General features: G+C 43.0%; 1 protein-coding gene across 2 annotated transcripts in view; it reads left to right on the plus strand.

The window, feature by feature from the left end:
* The window catches only part of LOC110505904 (EMILIN-1-A), an 81,734-nt gene that overhangs the window by 43,931 nt on the left and 15,646 nt on the right, over positions 1 to 22,157 (plus strand). For both annotated transcript variants that reach the window (XM_021585376.3, XM_036963053.2), the window contains exon 2: positions 17,965 to 18,087. In XM_021585376.3, the coding sequence (XP_021441051.3) occupies positions 17,965 to 18,087 (123 nt within the window). The remainder of the gene's footprint in view (positions 1 to 17,964; positions 18,088 to 22,157) is intronic.

A 22,157-nucleotide genomic window follows, 5' to 3' on the forward strand; every position in this document is an offset into this window, starting at 1 on the left:
GAAAAATGTTTTTTTCTTGTATACATTTCCCATTTGAGTCCATAAGTAGCACAATCTGTGTCTTGTTCCCTGGGCTTGGGGTTCTTCATGTTTCTGTCCCGCTGTGATGTCAAGGCTATGGTCAGGGTCTGGGGTGGACTGTTCTGCTGTGTTGTTGAGACATTTGTCTTCTTGGCTTTTGGAAATAAAATATAGCTTCAGACTGAAAATTATTCACTCAGTTCCAGGCTGGATGGTGTTTTCAGGTTTATGTTGTTTTCCAGAGAATTTGCTGTATAGCTTTGGAATAATGATCTTTGGCAGTTGTAAGCCTTCCAGGTGATTCCTTCCAAAATCAGGTTGTAGGTTTTGAGTTTTTATTTGGAGTGAAGGTTATGTTGTAGAGGGCAGTATCCTGTATATGTCCCTGTTTTTCTAAATCTATATTTTTTTAAGAAGATGCTGAAAAATACAGGCGCTCATCTGCTCATGACCTCAACTCTCTCTTGACTCTCTCCCGCTCTCTCTCTCTCTCTGTCTCTCTCTCCCCTCCCCCTCCGTCACTCTCTCTCCCCTCTCTCTCGTTCTCCTAACCTCTCTCTCTTTCTCCCATCCCTCACTTTCTTCCACGCTCCCCACTCTCTCTCCCTGCCTCTCTCTCCCCTCCCTCCCTCACCACCCCTCCCTCCAACCCCTTCCCCTCTCTCCTCCAACTCTCTCTCTTCCCTACCCCTCTCTCTCCCCCAACTCTTTCCCTCTCTACTCCCATTTCTCTCTCTCTCTCTCTCTCACCCTCCTCTCTCTTGCCCCTTCCCCTCCCTCACCCCCCTCCCTCCAACCCCTTCCCCTCTCTCCCCCACCTCTCTCTCTCTCCCCCACCTCTTTCCCTCTCTCTCTCTCTCTCTCTCTCTCTCTCTCTCTCTCTCTCTCTCTCTCTCTCTCACCCTGTCTCTCTGACAGTAAGTTCTACGGGGCATTTGCCAGACCTACTCACTCAGCGCTGTCTGTTAAATTTATTCTGGAGAGCTTTAGAGAAAGATGTGATGGAAAAAGAGGAGTGGGCGAACAGTCTCAGGACAGAGATTTGGCCATAAAACAGCACATTTTTAAAACATAATGGAATGCATTCTTTCTGATACACTCTTGCTGCCCCATCTCTTTGCTAGTATACTAGTAGAGAATGAGACAAATCATGTGTGGAACAAACATTTACAATGGAAGCATCTGTGAAAGTTGTCATACTGATAACAAAGCACATGACATAATTATTATGCCAAGTTTTCAAATTACCAGTTGTATCTTTGGTAAGATATATATATATATAAAGTGATCTGTGCATTTGAACAACAGTATAAATACTCCTATTTCATTTTGGCATGTAAACAGAATCACCACTGCTGCCCATGTGTTTTAGAACGAGGCAAGAACAGTGCAGCCAGCTGAAAAGTGCATTGGACGGTGACACAACATAAGCACAAGGAAAATGCACAGATGCGACAAGTTGAAAACATATTATCTCAACTGGGGATAGATAGCTCAACTGGGGATAGATAGCTCAACTGGGGATAGATAGCTCAACTGGGGATAGATAGCTCAACTGGGGATAGATAGCTCAACTGGGGATAGATAGCTCAACTGGGGATAGATAGATCAACTGGGGATAGATAGCTCAACTGGGGATAGATAGATCAACTGGGGATAGATAGATCAACTGGGGATAGATAGCTCAACTGGGGATAGATAGCTCAACTGGGGATAGATAGCTCAACTGGGGATAGATAGCTCAACTGGGGATAGATAGCTCAACTGGGAATAGATAGCTCAACTGGGGATAGATAGCTCAACTGGGGATAGATAGATCAACTGGGGATAGATAGCTCAACTGGGGATAGATAGCTCAACTGGGGATAGATAGATCAACTGGGGATAGATATGGGGATAGATAGCTCAACTGGGGATAGATAGATCAACTGGGGATAGATAGCTCAACTGGGGATAGATAGCTCAACTGGGGATAGATAGCTAGCATAACGTCACAAGGATGATGAGTTCTCCAGTAACTTTTTTTTTTTGCAAACCAAAATCCCTGACTTTCAATCTTTGTCATTCTTCTTCTTCTTCTTCTTCTTCTTCTTCTTCTTCTTCTTCTTCTTCTTCTTCTTCTTCTTCTTCTTCTTCTTCTTCTTCTTCTTCTTCTTCTTATTATTATTATTATTATTATTATTATTATTCGGAACACTATTCATCTTACACCGTTTAAGGTAGAAACACCTTTCAAACCTTTAAACGTGTAGACAAATCAAATCAAATCAAATCAAATTTTATTTGTCACATACACATGGTTAGCAGATGTTAATGCTAGTGTAGCGAAATGCTTGTGCTTCTAGTTCCGACGATGCAGTAATAACAAGTAATCTAACTAACAATTCCAAAACTACTGTCTTGTACACAGTGTAAGGGGATAAAGAATATGTACATAAGGATATATGAATGAGTGATGGTACAGAGCAGCATAGGCAAGATACAGTAGATGGTATCGGGTACAGTATGTACAAATGAGATGAGTATGTAAACAAAGTGGCATAGTATAGTATAAAGTGGCTAGTGATACATGTATTACATAAGGATACCGTCGATGATATAGAGTACAGTATATACGTATGCATATGAGATGAATAATGTAGGGTAAGTAACATTTATATAAGGTAGCATTGTTTAAAGTGGCTAGTGATATATTTACATCATTTCCCATCAATTCCCATTATTAAAGTGGCTGGAGTTGAGTCAGTGTCAGTGTGTTGGCAGCAGCCACTCAGTGTTAGTGGTGGCTGTTTAACAGTCTGATGGCCTTGAGATAGAAGCTATTTTTCAGTCTCTCGGTCCCAGCTTTGATGCACCTGTACTGACCTCGCCTTCTGGATGATAGCGGGGTGAACAGGCAGTGGCTCGGGTGGTTGATGTCCTTGATGATCTTTATGGCCTTCCTGTGACATCGGGTGGTGTAGGTGTCCTGGAGGGCAGGTAGTTTGCCCCCGGTGATGCGTTGTGCAGACCTCACTACCCTCTGGAGAGCCTTACGGTTGAGGGCGGTGCAGTTGCCATACCAGGCGGTGATACAGCCCGCCAGGATGCTCTCGATTGTGCATCTGTAGAAGTTTGTGAGTGCTTTTGGTGACAAGCTGAATTTCTTCAGCCTCCTGACGTTGAAGAGGCGCTGCTGCGCCTTCTTCACGATGCTGTCTGTGTGAGTGGACCAATTCAGTTTGTCTGTGATGTGTATGCCGAGGAACTTAAAACTTGCTACCCTCTCCACTACTGTTCCATCGATGTGGATAGGGGGGTGTTCCCTCTGCTGTTTCCTGAAGTCCACAATCATCTCCTTAGTTTTGTTGACGTTGAGTGTGAGGTTATTTTCCTGACACCACACTCCGAGGGCCCTCACCTCCTCCCTGTAGGCCGTCTCATCGTTGTTGGTAATCAAGCCTACCACTGTTGTGTCGTCCGCAAACTTGATGATTGAGTTGGAGGCGTGCGTGGCCACGCAGTCGTGGGTGAACAGGGAGTACAGGAGAGGGCTCAGAACTCACCCTTGTGGGGCCCCAGTGTTGAGGATCAGCGGGGAGGAGATGTTGTTGCCTACCCTCACCACCTGGGGGCGGCCCGTCAGGAAGTCCAGTACCCAGTTGCACAGGGCGGGGTCGAGACCCAGGGTCTCGAGCTTGATGACGAGCTTGGAGGGTACTATGGTGTTGAATGCCGAGCTGTAGTCGATGAACAGCATTCTCACATAGGTATTCCTCTTGTCCAGATGGGTTAGGGCAGTGTGCAGTGTGGTTGAGATTGCATCGTCTGTGGACCTATTTGGGCGGTAAGCAAATTGGAGTGGGTCTAGGGTGTCAGGTAGGGTGGAGGTGATATGGTCCTTGACTAGTCTCTCAAAGCACTTCATGATGACGGATGTGAGTGCTACGGGGCGGTAGTCGTTTAGCTCAGTTACCTTAGCTTTCTTGGGAACAGGAACAATGGTGGCCCTCTTGAAGCATGTGGGAACAGCAGACTGGTATAGGGATTGATTGAATATGTCCGTAAACACACCGGCCAGCTGGTCTGCGCATGCTCTGAGGGCGCGGCTGGGGATGCCGTCTGGGCCTGCAGCCTTGCGAGGGTTAACACGTTTAAATGTCTTACTCACCTCGGCTGCAGTGAAGGAGAGACCGCATGTTTTCGTTGCAGGCCGTGTCAGTGGCTGGTCGGGAATAGTGTGCTTCCATACAACTTTTTGATATATTTTATACATTTTAAACTACACTGAATGAAAATATAAACACAAGGACATCGGTCAATTGAAATAAATTCATTAGGCCTGTCATGTCTTTGGCTATGCCGGATTAAGTGATATGACATGCTATTCTATAAAATAATTTCTCCGTAATTAATATTACCTGATTGAGCTAATCATGCAAATGTAATTAACTAGAGAGTCGGGCACCACAAAATAATATTTATAGATCTGTTATCTTCCGAATAAACTCTTAAAGACCTAGTAATATTTTACATCAATAGCAGTCAATATTAATCGTCATCTTAATCCAGTCTCATCTGAAAGTTGTAAATTCTTGGTTATCTGCACGAACCCTGGCTAACAAGATGAACCAGCAATACAAAATTGGGTTTAATAATTTATTTACTAAATACCTAACTAATCACACAGAATTACACATACACATAATATACACATACACATATACACATAATTAAATCATAACTTGATTACAAATTACATCATAAAGGAAAACGATATGACAGCTTGTTACACAAAAGAAAAGGGGCTGGGTTTGAGTGAAAGAGCGGGAAGACTGAGGAACAAAGGGCAAATCTGTGCTATCGTAAATACAGTATCTTATGCATTCTAAATTACCGCCCATTTGGAAAAGGAAAATGCAATAAATATTTACTCTGAGTTGCGCTTCGGTAGGTTGGTGGTAGATGGAAGGCCGTGTTGCCCAACCTAGTCCTTTGTCCTTTGAAGAATGTCTCTGCTGGTAAATTGAATACGTTGTAGTAACGTCGTTGTGTGGTAGACGGCATACTCTGTCTGTTCCTTCCTAACCCTCGTTTGCAGCGGCTGTTGCTAACTAAACAACTAGGAGGTATCACTTCTGTAGTGAATATGAGTTCAAAGTTCATACCATTCGCAACCAAAGCTCATGCTGATGTTGGCTTCGTTCTGTAGTTATTATCTGAACCATTCTGACATCGGACAGTCGTCCTCACGTCCTCGGAACAGGAGGTTATATTGTCATCAAGGGCTTATATAGGAAGGGAGAGGATGGCGTGTTTGAAAAGTTTTATAGCCCAAGTCCCTTCACAGGGGCGGGCCACTGATTGAGCAGAGCCCTATCTTATGAAAACCCAAATCTCACATTTTAGAGGCTAAAATCACATTTCATCCCATCACGAATAATTTAATATTCAAACATTTAAATTGAACAACAATTCCATGTGAATCCAATAACTCTGATGTGTAGACTTTCCACTGTAGAGTTTATGTCATCTGATCATTGATGAGAATGTCTCAGATGACCACCGAACTGACATCATATTCATTAAGTACCACCGCATATGTTCAATTGGTCGGATTACCAGAACATAGTTCATTTCCCCCCACCTTCTGATGTTCCCAGAATCTCTATGATAACCAAGGGTTTTGCAAATGTAACATCAGTAGGGTAGAGAGAGGAAAGGGGGGAAAGAGGTATTTATGACTGTCATTAACCTACGCCAAAGGCCAACGTCATGACAGGCCCTAATCTATGGATTTCACATGACTGGGAAAACAGAAATGAATCTTGTTGTTTACAGATACCTTTAAAAAAAGATAGAGGGGTGGATCAGAAAACCAGTCAGAATCTGGTGTGACCACCATTTGCCTCATGAAGCGCGACACATCTACTTCGCGTAGAGTTGATCAGGATGTTGAATGTTTCCTGTGGAATGTTGTCCCACTCCTCTTCAAAAGATGTGCAAAGTTGCTGGATATTGGCGGGAACTAGAACATGCTGTCTTACACGTCAATCCAGAGCTTCCCGAACATGTGAAGCCGGATGTGATGGTCCTGGGCTGGCGTAATTACATATGGTCTGCGTTTGTGAGACTGGTTGGACGTACTGCCAAATTCTCAAAAAAACATTGGATGCAGTTTACAGTATGGTAGAGAAATTAACATTAATTTCTCTGGCAACAGCTCTGGTGCAGTCAGCATGCCAACTGTACTCTCCCTCACAACTTCAGACATCTGTGGCATTGTGTTGTGTGACAAAACTGCATGTGTAAGAGTGCCCTTTTAAGGTCCCCAGCACAAGGTGCACCTGTGTAATGATCATTATGTTTAATCAGCTTCTTGATATGCCACACCTACCAGGTCAATGGATTATATTGTCAAAGGAGAAATGCTCACTAACTGGAATGTAAACAAATTTGTGCACAGCATTTGAGAGAAATAAGCTTTTTGTGCATATGGAAAATGTTTGGGATCTTTTATTTCAGCTCATGGAACCAACATGTTTATATTTTTATTCAGTGTATTAAGCTTTTGGCTCTTATTTTTTGTCCTTCATCCACTTTCAAGGGATTTCCTCAGCATTCTCAAGATCCCATTGTGACATCCTCACTCACAACATTCTATTCTATTCACTCTAAACAATGCACTTTTTTGACACAAATCAGCTACTTTGACCGCTTTCCCAACAATTTACAGAAAGGTACAACATATGCAATCTTCCTCTGCTGTTCAAAATAAAAAATCAGAACATCATCATCTGGTACCGATCAAATGTTACAGCTGTTTAAGTAACCGCGTCGATAACATGTTCTCTAACTTTTTATTGTACAACTTTCCTAACATCGTCTACTTTTCTGTTATTCAAATCGGATATCGGAACAAAAATATCTCATACTGATCAAACGTTAATGTTGTTTAAATATGTGATCTAACTTCCTCACAGTCCAAAGTAATAAGGTATATAGTCTATCAAAGTAATCAGATCAGATATTAAAATATATTTACTGTTGACTATATTTCACCACTTCACTTAAGTAAATGTTTTTAATCTTCTTCCACTACCTCAAACATACTTTCAAAGAGCTGTCGCAAGTCACACAATTTTTATTCATGGGAAATGTACATGTAGTTACAGTTGAAATTGGCATGCAAGCTAGTTAACTACTGGTAGCTAGCTAGCGCGTCCCACTAGCTTGTCCCACTAGCAAGGATCTTACACAGGAGAAGCTAAAACTGTGATGCGAATTGGGCACAGCCACAGAGCCATGATTGTTTGTCCTACCAGATCTAGGAGAAGGTTATAGATGGTGGATCCCTCAGTCCTTCAAATGTTGATGGTTGTAGATGTCCAGTTCAGGCCACAGGCTTCCATTGACAGTCACAATTATTTATTCACAAGTTCATTGCAATTTGCTACTGCTGTTAAGCCATCTGTTCAGTACCTGATAGAGCAGTCCCAGAAGACCCGGGCGTTCATATTAATGCTCACAAAGGTCCAAAATCATCTGATGAAATCCTAATGTCCTAATGGATAAGCTACCACTGTACCTGAGAGTGTGTTTTTGTGTGTGTGTGTGTATGTGTATGTGTGTGTGTGTGTGTGTGTGTCTGTCTGCCTGCATCTGCCACACTGTTCTTCAACAATGAGGCCCCTCAGGTGTGTGTGCTTAGTCCCCTCCTGATCTCCCTGTTCAACTATGACTGCGTGGCCAAGCACGACTCCAACACCATCATTAAGTTTGCTGACGACACAACAGTGGTAGGCCTGATCACCAAAAACAGACAACCTATAGGGAGGAGGTCAGAGACCTGGCAGTGTGGTGCCAGGACAATGACCTCTCCCTCAATGTAAGCAAGACTAAGGAGCTGATTGTGGACTATAGGAAAAGGAGGGCCGAACAGGCCCCCATTAACATTGACGGGGCTTAAGTGGAGCGGATTGAGAGTTTCAAGTTCCTTGGTATCCACACCACCAACAAACTAGCATGGTCCTAACACACCAAGACAGTTGTGAAGAGGACATGACAACACCTTTTCCCCCTCAAGAGACTGAAAAGATGAGGCATGTGTCCCCAGATCCTCAAAAAGTTCTACAGCTGCACCATCAAGAGTATCCGGACCTGTTGCATCACCGCCTGGTATGGCAACTGCTCAGGATCTGACCGTAAGGCGCTACAGAGGGTAGTGCGTACGGCTCAGTACAAGGCCAAGCTTCCTGCCATCCAGGACCTACAGTTGAAGTCAGAAGATTACATACACTTAGGTTGGAGTCATTAAAACTTGTTTTTCAACCACTCCACAAATTTCTTGTTAACAAATTGTAGTTTTGACACAAGTACTTATTCCAACAATTGTTTACAGACAGATTATTTAACTTATAATTCACTGTATCACAATTCCAGTGGGTCAGAAATTTACAAACACTACGTTGACTGTGCCTTTAAAGAGCTTGAAAATTCCAGAAAAGTATGTCATGGCTTTAGAAGCTTCTGATAGGCTAATTGACATAATTTGAGGCAATTGGAGGTGTACCTGTGGATGTATTTCAAGGCCTACCTACAAACTCAGTGCCTCTTTGCTTGACATCATGGGAAAATCAAAAGAAATCAGCCAAGACCTCAGACAAAACGTCTGGTTCATCCTTGGGAGCAATTTCCAAACGCCTGAAGGTACCACGTTCATCTGTACAAACAATAGTACGCAAGTACAAACACCATGGGACCGTGCAGCCGTCATACTGCTCAGGAAGCAGACACAGTCTGTCTCCTAGAGATGAATGTACTTTGGTGCAAAAAAGTGAAAATCAATCCCAGGACAACAGCAAAGGACCTTGTGAAGATGCTTGAGGAAACAGGTACCAAGTCTATGTATCCACAGTAAAACGAGTCCTATATCGACATAACCTGAAAGAACGCTCAGCAAGGAAGAAGCCACTGCTACAAAACCACCATATAAAAGACAGACAACAACTGCACATGGGTACAAACATCATACTTTTTGGAGAAATGTCCTCTGGTCTGATGAAACAAAAATAGAACTGTTTGGCCATAATGACCATCATTATGTTTGGAGGAAAAAGGGGGAGAATTGCAAGCTGACGAACACCATCCCAACCGTGAAGCATGGGGGTGGCAGCATCATGTTGTGGGCGCGCTTTGCTGCAGGAGGGGCTGGTGCACTTCTCAAAATAGATGGCATCACGAGGAATAACTATTATGTGGATATATTGAAGCAACATCTCAAGACATCAGTCAGGAAGTTAAAGCTTGGTCGCAAATGGGTCTTCCAAATGGACAATGACCCCAAGCATACTTCCAAAGTTGTGGCAAAATGGCTTAAGGACAACAAAGTCAAGGTATTGGAGTGGCCATCACAAAGCCCTGACTTCAATCCTATAGAAAATTTGTGGACAGAACTTAAAAAGTGTGTGTGTGAGCAAGGAGGCATACATACCTGATTCAGTTACACCAGCTCTGTCAAGAGGAATGGGCCAAAATTCACTCAAATTTTTGTGGGAAGCTTGTGGAAGGCAACCCGAAACGTTTGACCCAAGTTAAACAATTTAAAGTCAATGCTACCAAATACTAATTGAGTGTATGCACACTTCTGACCCACTGGAAATAAAAGCTGAAATAAATCATTCTCTCTACTATTATTCTGACATTTCACATTCTTAAAATAAAGTGGTGATCCTAACTGACCTAAAATAGGGAATTTTTAAATGTCAGGAATTGTGAAAAACTGAGTTTAAATGTAGTTGGCTAAGGTGTATGTAAACTTCCGACTTCAACTGTATATGATAGGTGGTGTCAGATGAAGGCCCAAAAAATTGTCAACGGTTCCAGTCACCCAAGTCATAGACTGTTCTCTCTGCTACCACACGGCATGCGGTACGGCACCGCCAAGTCTCGGACCAAAAGGCCCCTTAACAGCTTCTGCCTCCAAGCCATAAGACTGCTGAACAATTAATCAAATGGCCACCCAGACTATTTGCATTTGATTATCTATGAATAGCCACTTTACAAATGACCTCGACTAACCCCCGCACATTGACTCGGTACCGGTACCACCTGTATACAATCTCGTTATTCTTATGTCATTTTCTTGTGTTTCTTTTCAATTATTATTTTTTTCTTCACTTTAATTTATTTGGTAAATATTTTCTTAACTCTATTTCTTGAACTGCGTTGTTGACTAAGGGCTTGTAAGTCAGCATTTCACGGTGAGGTCTACCCTTGTTGTATTCGGCATTTCACGGTAAGGTCTACACTTGTTGTATTCAGCATTTCACGGTGAGGTCTACACTTGTTGTATTCAGCATTTCACGGTGAGGTCTACTACACTTGTTGTATTCAGCATTTCACGGTGAGGTCTACACTTGTTGTATTCAGCATTTCACGGTGAGGTCTACAGTTGTTGTATTCAGCATTTCACGGTGAGGTCTACACTTGTTGTATTCAGCATTTCACGGTGAGGTCTACACTTGTTGTATTCAGCATTTCACGGTGAGGTCTACTACACTTGTTGTATTCAGCATTTCACGGTGAGGTCTACACTTGTTGTATTCAGCATTTCACGGTGAGGTCTACTACACTTGTTGTATTCAGCATTTCACGGTGAGGTCTACACTTGTTGTATTCAGCATTTCCCGGTGAGGTCTACACTTGTTGTATTCAGCATTTCCCGGTGAGGTCTACACTTGTTGTATTCAGCATTTCCCGGTGAGGTCTACACTTGTTGTATTCAGCATTTCACAGTGAGGTCTACACTTGTTGTATTCAGCATTTCACGGTGAGGTCTACACTTGTTGTATTCGGCATTTCACGGTAAGGTCTACACTTGTTGTATTCAGCATTTCACGGTAAGGTCTACACTTGTTGTATTCAGCATTTCACGGTAAGGTCTACACTTGTTGTATTCGGCATTTCACGTTGAGGTCTACACTTGTTGTATTCAGCATTTCACGGTAAGGTCTACACTTGTTGTATTCGGCGCACATGACAAATACTTTTTGATAGATTTTTTATTTAGTTGCATATGTGCTTCCATTCTTGCTCAAAAGGCATATGTGTGCACATGTGTGTGTGTGTGTGTGTCATAGGAACGTGACATAGCTCTGGCATAGGACTCCACGGTCTGTGCCAGATGTATGGTCTGCAGCTGTGGGGAAATAGCAGAGGTGGGACCACTATTATTCAAGTCACAAGGTCTGAGTCTCATGTAGAATGGGTCCAAGACACAAGGTCTGAGTCTCATGTTGAATGGGTCCAAGACACAAGGTCTGAGTCTCACGTAGAATGGGTCCAAGTCACAAGGTCTGAGTCTCACGTAGAATGGGTCCAAGACACAAGGTCTGAGTCTCACGTAGAATGGGTCCAAGTCACAAGGTCTGAGTCTCATGTAGAATGGGTCCAAGTCACAAGGTCTGAGTCTCACGTAGAATGGGTCCAAGTCACAAGGTCTGAGTCTCACGTAGAATGGGTCCAAGTCACAAGGTCTGAGTCTCACGTAGAATGGGTCCAAGTCACAAGGTCTGAGTCTCACGTAGAATGGGTCCAAGACACAATTCCATGTCGTGCATTCTAAGAGCATGTCAAGTCGACTCTCAAGTAAAAATCTCTACATGTAGATTGACCAAATATACATTGGGTAACAGCCCAATAGAAATAGCCTGTGTATCAGGCTCAACCGGTCCTATCTGAATGGACACACGTAGAGAAACCAAATGGAACAGGAGCTCAAACTGATAGGTCTAGATAATATAAGCACTTGGCCCTCGGGACCATACAATTACTCAATTGGCATTTACAACCAATAAATTGGTTCTACAATGTAGAAGGCAATTTCCAAATCCATTGTTACATTGATACATTTGTCTTAATCAGACTATTTCAACAGCATGCATGCATGGAACAATCATTTTCTCTTATTCAGTGTTCTGACTACAAAGCGTTACGCGCACAGGCCACATGGTCTTAATTCCATGCTCCACTGAGGCTTTACACGCTCCTATTATGCACAACAAAAAATGACCGAGACATAGGACACAGACACATGGAACCTCGACCATAACCCGGGTAAAAAAAAAACAACAACTTTTAATTAAAAAAACACAACTTCTACCTCATGAGTCTTGTGAATGTTCTATAAACGCTGTGCTCACTCAGAGCAGGGTAATAAATAGTTTGGCTAATTGAAAGTGTATTGTAGTCTTATCAGACATGTAACAGAAATGTCTAGGTGTTGCAATTAACGGTACGGGGATGGAATGGTGAAAATCGCTGTCGATTATTGTCGTATTAGATAGAAGGTACATTTACAGCATGGGGCCTATGCATTTAAACGTGTGAAACCAACAGCAAACGCTTCAACAAGAGAGAAAAAAAGCACTCCAGTTGTTAAATACCAGTAGGCCTATGATAGTAATTCTTGCCCCATTTCTGGTGAATTTGCAAAGAAAACAATTAATATTCTTGATCACCAAACATTTATTTATTATGGCGAACCTCTCTTCCTACAATTTGACATATGTGTTGCACCCGATCCTATAGCTGTACAGCAAATCAGCAATCTGTTCTCTAGCTCACCCGACCTGTGTTGATTGACAGTTTGCTTGTCCAATCAGAGTGCCGAGTGTGCATTTCACTAGACAATCTTATGCATTTTTTTTCTTTTTACAAGGGACGATGCTGCGGCTACAGTCTCTGTCCTCCTGTAGAAAAATCTGCGTCGACTCTGTGAAACAAAATGAGTGACGAAAGATTACCAAACCTGTCCAAATAAATTCAAGTCATCAGTCTCAAGTCAAAGTCGAATCCCGAGATTTGAGGCTGCAAGTTCAAATCAAGTTATCTATTTTCTCTCAAGTCGAGTCTCAAGCCATAAAATGTGTGACTGGAATCAGATTGGGGTCCAAGTCATGTGACTTGAGTCCACAATTCTGGGAAATGGGTCAAAGGTCATTGCTGATGTAAGGCTGCAGCCCTGGCCTTGAGGCTGCAAGCGAGGTGGGGACAAAGCGATCATAGTGCCTCTGCGGTTCTGGGTCATACAGATAGGAAATGAGGGGCATTTGAAATCAGAGCTTGGCCACTGCAGACCACACGGATCAGACCACACGGAGCAGACCACACGGAGCAGACCACACACAGGTCTAACCCCAGTCTGAAAACCAATCCCTATGCTTTTTTTGATGAGTAGATTAGTACTTAGTATAACTGAACAAAGGTCATATTTGTAAGAAATATGGTGGAAGCTTGACTAAGTTCTTCGAAAAAAACCATGTGGAACCTACATCATGTAGCTCACATCTTTCCCACTCTATCAGATCTACAGACACAGGAGGAGTTGAGACGTGGGGTTGTTTTGGACTGAGCAATAGACATGTTGCTCACACAGAGACACAAAGCACAGTCTGGGAATGTGTTTGGGAATCTGTTAATGAATCTGCACGATGCCAAAGTTGGTCAATTAAAGAAAGACACAGTTTATCATGCTATTGTTTTGACATTAGAAAGGGTTGTTGTTGTTAGAGCCAAGATGGCTGCCACCACTGGGGCAGTTTCGCAAGATGAGTTTCACAAGATGATTAACACCGATTGTTGTGACACTGAGTCAAGCATACTCTGCCACACAGTACGCATTCAGTGGTCTGAGAGAGAGCATGCCGTGGTGCAGAGAAAGACAAGCAGGGAAAAAAGACAGAAAGATAGAGATAGAGGGATGGTTTTTGGGAGGATATTACATCATTGCCAAGTGTTTATCATTTTAAAATAAGGCTTGTTACACTCCAAACCCTTTTGTCCCGGAACCCATAAGAACAGCATGGAAGAATGCTGCTGCTTGCAGAAAAAGTCCATCAAGAGCCATGCCGGATGGTTAGGCCTGGTTCCAACCCTCTGTGTCTCTGTGCAGCTGCTTATCCGTTCAAACACAGGACACAGGTCAGATGTGGGGAGAAACAGGACTTCTCACTGGTACTAGAAAGCAGTGAGCTCAAGCTTCAGGCTTGGAGGAATACAGTATAGACCTGGCCTGGTTAGTTTGGTATGCTGACAAATGTATTGCATGCATCACTGTGGCTTCAAGCCAAGACTTTTGAAAAGTGGATGATGAATCCAGAATGTAAAGCCTCAGTGGCATACAGACCACAGCCTATATTCTGATGGAGGGCTACAGTGTCAGGTCAGCCACAGACAGCTGATCCTCCTCTCCTATCCTCTCCTCTCCTGTTCTCTCCTCTCATCCCCTCTCCTCCACTCCTCTACTCTCCTCCTTTCCCATCCTATTCTCCTCTCCTATCCTCTCCTATCTCCTATCCTCTCCTATTCTATCCCTTTCTCTCTTCTTCTCCCCCCCAAACAGGGGTGAAACCTGAGATGCTGTATTTGCCAGGAGGGAGTTAATGGTGTGATGTTGGCTTCCTGAGATTGGTCTGGTGTTCTAGTGTCCCAGTGTCTTCTAGTGTCCAGTGTCTTCTAGTGTCCCAGTGTCTTCTAGTGTCCCAGTGTCTTCTAGTGTCCCAGTGTGTTCTAGTGTCCCAGTGTCTTCTAGTGTCCCAGTGTCTTCTATTGTCTCAGTGTCTTCTATTGTCCCAGTGTCTTCTAGTGTCCCAGTGTCTTCTAGTGTCCCAGTGTCTTCTAGTGTCCCAGTGTGTTATAGTGTCCCAGTGTCTTCTAGTGTCCCAGTGTCTTCTAGTGTCCCAGTGTGTTATAGTGTCCCAGTGTTTTATAGTGTCCCAGTGTCTTCTAGTGTCCCAGTGTCCCAGTGTCTTCTAGTGTCCCAGTGTGTTATAGTGTCCCAGTGTCTTCTGGTGTCCCAGTGTGTTATAGTGTCCCAGTGTCTTCTAGTGTCCCAGTGTCTTCTAGTGTCCCAGTGTCTTCTATTGTCTCAGTGTCTTCTATTGTCCCAGTGTCTTCTAGTGTCCCAGTGTCTTCTAGTGTCCCAGTGTGTTCTAGTGTCCCAGTGTCTTCTAGTGTCCCAGTGTCTTCTAGTGTCCCAGTGTGTTATAGTGTCCCAGTGTCTTCTAGTGTCCCAGTGTCCCAGTGTCTTCTAGTGTCCCAGTGTGTTATAGTGTCCCAGTGTTTTATAGTGTCCCAGTGTCTTCTGGTGTCCCAGTGTGTTATAGTGTCCCAGTGTCTTCTTGTGTCCCAGTGTCTTCTAGTGTCCCAGTGTCTTCTAGTGTCCCAGTGTGTTATAGTGTCCCAGTGTCTTCTAGTGTCCCAGTGTCCCAGTGTCTTCTAGTGTCCCAGTGTGTTATAGTGTCCCAGTGTTTTATAGTGTCCCAGTGTCTTCTGGTGTCCCAGTGTGTTATAGTGTCCCAGTGTCTTCTTGTGTCCCAGTGTCTTCTAGTGTCCCAGTGTCTTCTAGTGTTCTATTGTTTATATAAAGATATGGAAAGAGGTGGTTACAATGGGCTCAGTCTCCCCATTGAATGTCTGAGCATTTTTGTTTGGTTCAGAACAGATCCTAGTGTGTTCCTCTTGTTGTGTTCTCTGGCATTGTTCCGTCCCGGTGTTCCGTCCCGGTGTTCCATCCCAGTGTTCCATCCCAGTCTACTATCCTCATGTTCCATCCTGGTGTTCCATTCCGGTGTTCCATCCCGGTGTTCCATCCCAGTGTTCCATCTCAGTGTTCCATCACAGTCTACTCTCCTCATGTTCCATCCCGGCGTTCCATCCAGGCCTTCCATCCAGGTGTTCCATCCCGGTGTTCCATCCCGTTCTTCCATCCCATTCTTCCATCCCAGTGTTCTATCAGTGTGAAGCTCTGCTAGATGCATGTGTCTGAGCGCCCAGTGTGACACCTGAGTTGGTTCACTCTGCAGGGGACAGTGACTGCAGCAAACTGACTACACAGCTCATTTCTCTGTTGCACCCAGTTTTTTGCAATGCCATAACCAGCCCTGGGGCTGCTATGGAAAGTAGTGCATTTTGGGATACAGTGGTTTTCTACTGCAGTGCAATATGTCCCCCTCTGCACAGAGCTGCAACCCCTACGTTAGTTATGACAGGAGATGTTAGCTCTCTTTTGTTGTGAGAGGAACCAGTACTTGATATCCTGGTCAAATATTAGAGTGCAATACTGTATTTGCCTTTCCATGTATTCCTACCTATGACAATGCCATGAACATGACTCATCCTGCAGTCATAACTGAAGTTTTACACCCAATCTCTCTCTTAATTTCTCATCCCAAACTTGCATTTAAATTATTGATTTGTATGCAATATCTGACCTCTGAGCATATGAATGTACAGTTGAACTCGGAAGTTTACATACACCTGAGCCAAATACATTTAAATTCAGTTTTTCACATTTCCTGACATTCAAGCCTCGTAAAAACTGCCTATTTTAGGTCAGTTAGGATCACCACTTTATTTTAAGAATGTGAAATGTCATAATAATTGTAGAGAGAAGGATTCATTTCAGCTTTTATTTCTTTCATCACATTCCCAGTGGGTCAGAAGTTTACATACACTCAATTAGTAATTGATAGCATTGCCTTTAAATTGTTTATCTTGGGTCAAACGTTTCGGGTTGCCTTCCACAAGCTTCCTACAATAAGTTGGGTGAATTTTGGCCCATTCCTCCTGACAGAGCTGGTGGAACTGAGTCAGGTTTGTAGGCCTCCTTGCTCGCACACGCTTTTTCAGTTCTGCCCACAAATTTTCTACAGGATTGAGGTCAGGGCTTTGTGATGGCCACTCCAATACCTTGAGTTTGTTGTCCTTAAGCCATTTTGCCACAACTTTGGAAGTATGCTTGGGGTCATTGTCTATTTGGAAGACCCATTTGTGTCTAAGCTTTAACTTCCTGACTGATGTCTTGAGATTTTGCTTCAATATATCCACATAATTTTCCTACCTCATGAAGCCATCTTTTTGTGAAGTGCACCAGTCCCTCCTGCAGCAAAGCATCCCAACAACATGATTCTGACACCCCTGTGCTTCACGGATAGGATGGTGTTTTTCGGCTTGCAAACTTCCCCCTTTTTCCTCCAAACATAACGATGGTCATTATGGCCAAACAGTTCTATTTTTGTTTCATCAGACCAGAGCACATGGCTTTTTTATGGTGGTTTTGGAGCAGTGGCTTCATTCTTGCTCAGCGGCCTTTCAGGTTATGTCGATATAGGACTCGTTTTACTGTGGGTATATAGATACTTTTGGACCTGTTTCCTCCAGCATCTTCACAAGGTCCTTTGCTGTTGTTCTGGGATTGATTTGCACTTTTCGCACCAAAGTACGTTCATCTCTAGGAGACAGAACGCGTCTCCTTCCTGAGCGGTGTGACGGCTGCGTGGTCCCATGGTGTTTATACTTGCATGCTATTGTTTGTGCAGATGAATGTGGTACCTTCAGGTGTTTGGAAATTGCTCCCAAGGATGAACCAGACTTGTGGAGGTCTACAATCTTTTGCTGATTTCTTTCGATTTTCCAAAGATGTCAAGCAAAGAGGAACTGAGTTTGTAGGTAGGCCTTGAAATACATCCACAGGTACACCTCCAATTGACTCAAATGATGTCAATTAGCCCTTCAGAAGCTTCTAACGCCATGAAATCATTTTTGGGAATTTTCCAAGCTGTTTAAAGGCAAAGTCAACTTAGTGTATGTAAACTTCTGATCCACGGGAATTGTGATACAGTGAATTAAGTGAAATAATCTGTCTCTAAATTTTTTGGGGAAAGATTACTTGTGTCATGCACAAAGTAGATGTCCTAACCGACTTGCCAAAACTATAGTTTAACAAGACATTTGTGGAGTGGTTGAAAATGAGTTTTAATGACTCCAACCTAAGTGTATGTAAACTTCCGACTTCAACTCTATATGACTGACCCTCAAACCTCCCTCTCCATCTCCCTCCCTGTAGAAACTGGTGTGTGAATGTATATGACTGACCCTCTCTGTTTCTCTCCCTCCCTGTAGAAACTGGTGTGCGTATGTAGTGAAGAAGACAGTGAGCTGTGTGGTGGAGGATGGAGTGGAGACCTACGTGAAGCCTGACTACCACCCCTGCTCCTGGGGCACGCAGTGTTCCCGTATGGTGACGTGAGTATTCTTCTATCATACATACACACACATGTACTCACACACACATTTTCACACACACAAACACACATGCAATATTGCGTATACTAACACACGTATACTCACACACACACACACACACACACACACACACACACACACACATACACACACATATACACACACATACACACACACACGCACGTATACTCACACACACACACACACACACACACACACACACACACACACACACACACACACACATACACACACATATACACACACACGCACGCATACTCACACACACACACACACACACACACACACACACACATACACACACATATACACACACACGCACGTATACACACATATATACACACACACACACACACACACACACACACATACACACACATATACACACACACGCACGCATACTCACACACACACACACACACACACACACACACACACACATACACACACATATACACACACACGCACGTATACACACACATATACACACACACACATACACACACATATACACACACATGCACACATATACACACGCACGTATACTCACACACACATTTAACTCCAGCTAGTAAAGCTTAAGCCAACACCTTTACACAACACACACACACACACACACAGCTCCATTCCAGTCATCACAACCAGAACAACACACTGCTGACACACCACGCCTACTATTTTTCCATTCTTTCCATTTCACTCTTCGTTGAGAGAGAACGTAACCTAGTTTGTCATGCTGCTTATGGGAACGAACTGAACGGGGAGACAGACATGTAAGAGAGCGAGACAGAGAGAGGGAGAGAAAGAGAGAGACAGACTGAGAGAGAGAGGGCATAGAAATTAGAACACTATCCAACCAAAAGACACAGAGACCCAAATAATGGTGAATTATGCCTCCGTTACTGTGAGACTTTAAAACTCAGAAACAAAAAAGCACAGTACAACAGCAAGCAGCTGACACCAATTGATGAGTCCATAAACACAAACAACTTCTGGCAAAATTGGAGAACAAAAATAAATAATCCAAACAAGAGATAATTAGCGAAGTAAAATGGTGACATATTGATAACCCATTTTAAAACACCGTTCAACACCGTTCAAATTGACACAAACGCAGAGCAACGACAAATTCAGGAGAAGTTGAATGGATTAGAAAACGCTATAAAGGACAATCAAAGTCCATTGGACTCCCCAATTACTGACCAGGAGCTCTATAAGAAACTAAACTATTACTGACCAGGAGCTCTATAAGACACTAAACTATTACTGACCAGGAGCTCTATAAGAAACTAAACTATTACAGACCAGGAGCTCTATAAGACACTAAACTATTACTGACCAGGAGCTCTATAAGACACTAAACTATTACTGACCAGGAGCTCTATAAGAAACTAAACTATTACTGACCAGGAGCTCTATAAGACACTAAACTATTACTGACCAGGAGCTCTATAAGAAACTAAACTATTACTGACCAGGAGCTCTATAAGAAACTAAACTATTACTGACCAGGAGCTCTATAAGAATCTAAACTATTACTGACCAGGAGCTCTATAAGAAACTAAACTATTACTGACCAGGAGCTCTATAAGAAACTAAACTATTACTGACCAGGAGCTCTATAAGAAACTAAACTATTACAGACCAGGAGCTCTATAAGAAACTAAACTATTACTGACCAGGAGCTCTATAAGACACTAAACTATTACTGACCAGGACCTCTATAAGAAACTAAACTATTACTGACCAGGAGCTCTATAAGAAACTAAACTATTACTGACCAGGAGCTCCATAAGAAACTAAACTATTACTGACCAGGAGCTCTATAAGAAACTAAACTATTACAGACCAGGAGCTCTATAAGAAACTAAACTATTACTGACCAGGAGCTCTATAAGAAACTAAACTATTACTGACCAGGAGCTCTATAAGAAACTTCAGGCCCTCAAATTAAAAAAGCATGCGGACTTGATGGCATCCTAAATGAGATGCTCAAATTTACTAGCGCAAAATTTCAATTGGCTAAATTAAAACTGTTTAATTTGATCCTTAGTGTAGGTTATTTCCCTGACATCTGGAATCAAGGACTCATGACCTCAATCTTTAAGAACGGAGACAAATTTGACTAACAATTACAGAGGCATTTGTGTGAACAGTAACCTCGGGAAGGTTTTCTGTATTATTATAAATGTAAGAGTTCTAAACTTCCTTAACTTCTTTGGGATAGGGGGCGGTATTTTGACTTCCGGATGAAAAGCGTTCCCAAAGTAAACTGCTTGCTTCTCAGGCCCAGAAGCTAGGATATGCATACAATTGGTCAATTTGGAAGGAAAACACTCTAAAGTTTCTAAAACTGTTAAAATAATGTCGGTGAGTATAACAGAACTGATATGGCAGGAGTTTTTATGGATATAAAGAAAGAGTTTATCGAACAAAAGGACCATTTGTAATGTAACTGGGACATTTTGGAGTGCCAACAGAACAAGGTCTTCAAAGGTAAGGCATTTTTCATATCGCTATTTCTGACTTTCGCGTCACAACTCCCTGGTTGAAAATGATTTGTTATGCATTTGTGAGCTGGGCGCCGTCCTCAGATAATCGCATTCTTTGCTTTACGGTAGCATTCGCAAGAAGTTTAAGAACAATGGCTTGAGTAAAAGCCAAATTGGATTTAGACCAAAACATCACACGATTGATCATATTTACACCCTACACACCCTAATAGATAAACATGTCCACCAAAATAATACCAAAATATACGCTTGCTTTATCGACTTCCAAAAAGCATTTGATTCTATTTGGCATACAGGGCTGTTCTACAAATTATTATTTCTCTGTCTCCATCTCTCTCTTTTCTCTGTCTCTGTCTCCATCTCTCTTTTCTCTGTCTCTATCTCTCTTCTCTCTCTCTCTCTGTTTCTCTTTCTCTAATCTCTCTCTCTCTCTCTCTCTCTCTCTGTCTCTTGCTCATCTCTCTCCCGCGCTCTCTGTCTCTCTATCTCTGTCTCTCTCTCTGTCTCTCTCGCTGTCTCTTGCTCTGTCTCTCTCTGTCTCTTGCTCCATCTCTCTCTTGCGCTCTGTCTCTGTCTCTCTCTCTCTTTCTGTCTCTCTGTCTCTCTCTCTCTCTCTTGCGATGTCTCTCTCTCTGTCTGAGTGTGTGCGGAGCGTGTGTTTGTTTGTCTGTTCTAATTGTTTGACAATCAGGATCTCATTTTGGGGTTTGGCTTCCACGCTCCATTGCAGCATACAGTACATTTGCTACAGCCTGAGGACTTCATTCAGAGATTTGCATAGAGAGTATTCTCATCCATCAGAGGGGGGAGGGGTGTCCTATGAACTATGGCTAGCTAACCAATTAAAACACAGCCTGAGTTTCGATTAATTTAATGTAAATATTGAGAAAGAGAGGTAGAGAGAGACAGACGTGACGACTCACTAAATAACAAATACATATTTGTTACTAAGTAACAAGTATTCCTGCGAAATCAGGACCTTTTTGACTAATCTGAAACCAATACTATATACCTTTCTCTCTCTCTCTCTCTCTGTCTCTATCTCTCGCTGTCTCTCTGTCTCTAACTCTCTGTCTCTAACTCTCGCTTTCTCTCTCTTTCTCTGTCTCTCTGTCTCTGTCTCTCTGTCTCCCTGTCTCTGTCTCTCTCTGTCTCTGTTTCTCTGTCTCTGTCTCTGTCTCTCTCTCTGTCTCTCTCTCTGTCTCTCTCTCTGTCTCTCTCTCTGTCCCTCTCTCTTTGTATGTCTCTGTGTGTCTCTCTGTGTCTCTCTTTCTGTCTCTCGCTCTCTGTCTCTCTTTCGCGCTCTCTCTGTCTCTCTCTCGTTCTCTCTGTCTTTCTCGCTCTCTGTCTCTCTCGCTCTCTGTCTCTCTCTCTCTTTCTGTCTCTCTCTCTCTCTGTCTCTCTCTCGTTCTCTCTGTCTCTCTGTCTCTCTGTCTCTCTCTCTTGTTCTCTCTGTCTCTCTCTCTCTCTCTGTCTCTCTCTCTCTCTCTCTCTCTCTCTCTCTACTTCACAGCTGGGAAGCAGATGACTGTGTAT

The sequence above is a fragment of the Oncorhynchus mykiss genome, chromosome 25 (genome assembly GCF_057628025.1).
Source record: "Oncorhynchus mykiss isolate SJ-2025 chromosome 25, ASM5762802v1, whole genome shotgun sequence".
In the NCBI taxonomy this organism is placed as follows: Eukaryota; Metazoa; Chordata; class Actinopteri; order Salmoniformes; family Salmonidae; genus Oncorhynchus; species Oncorhynchus mykiss.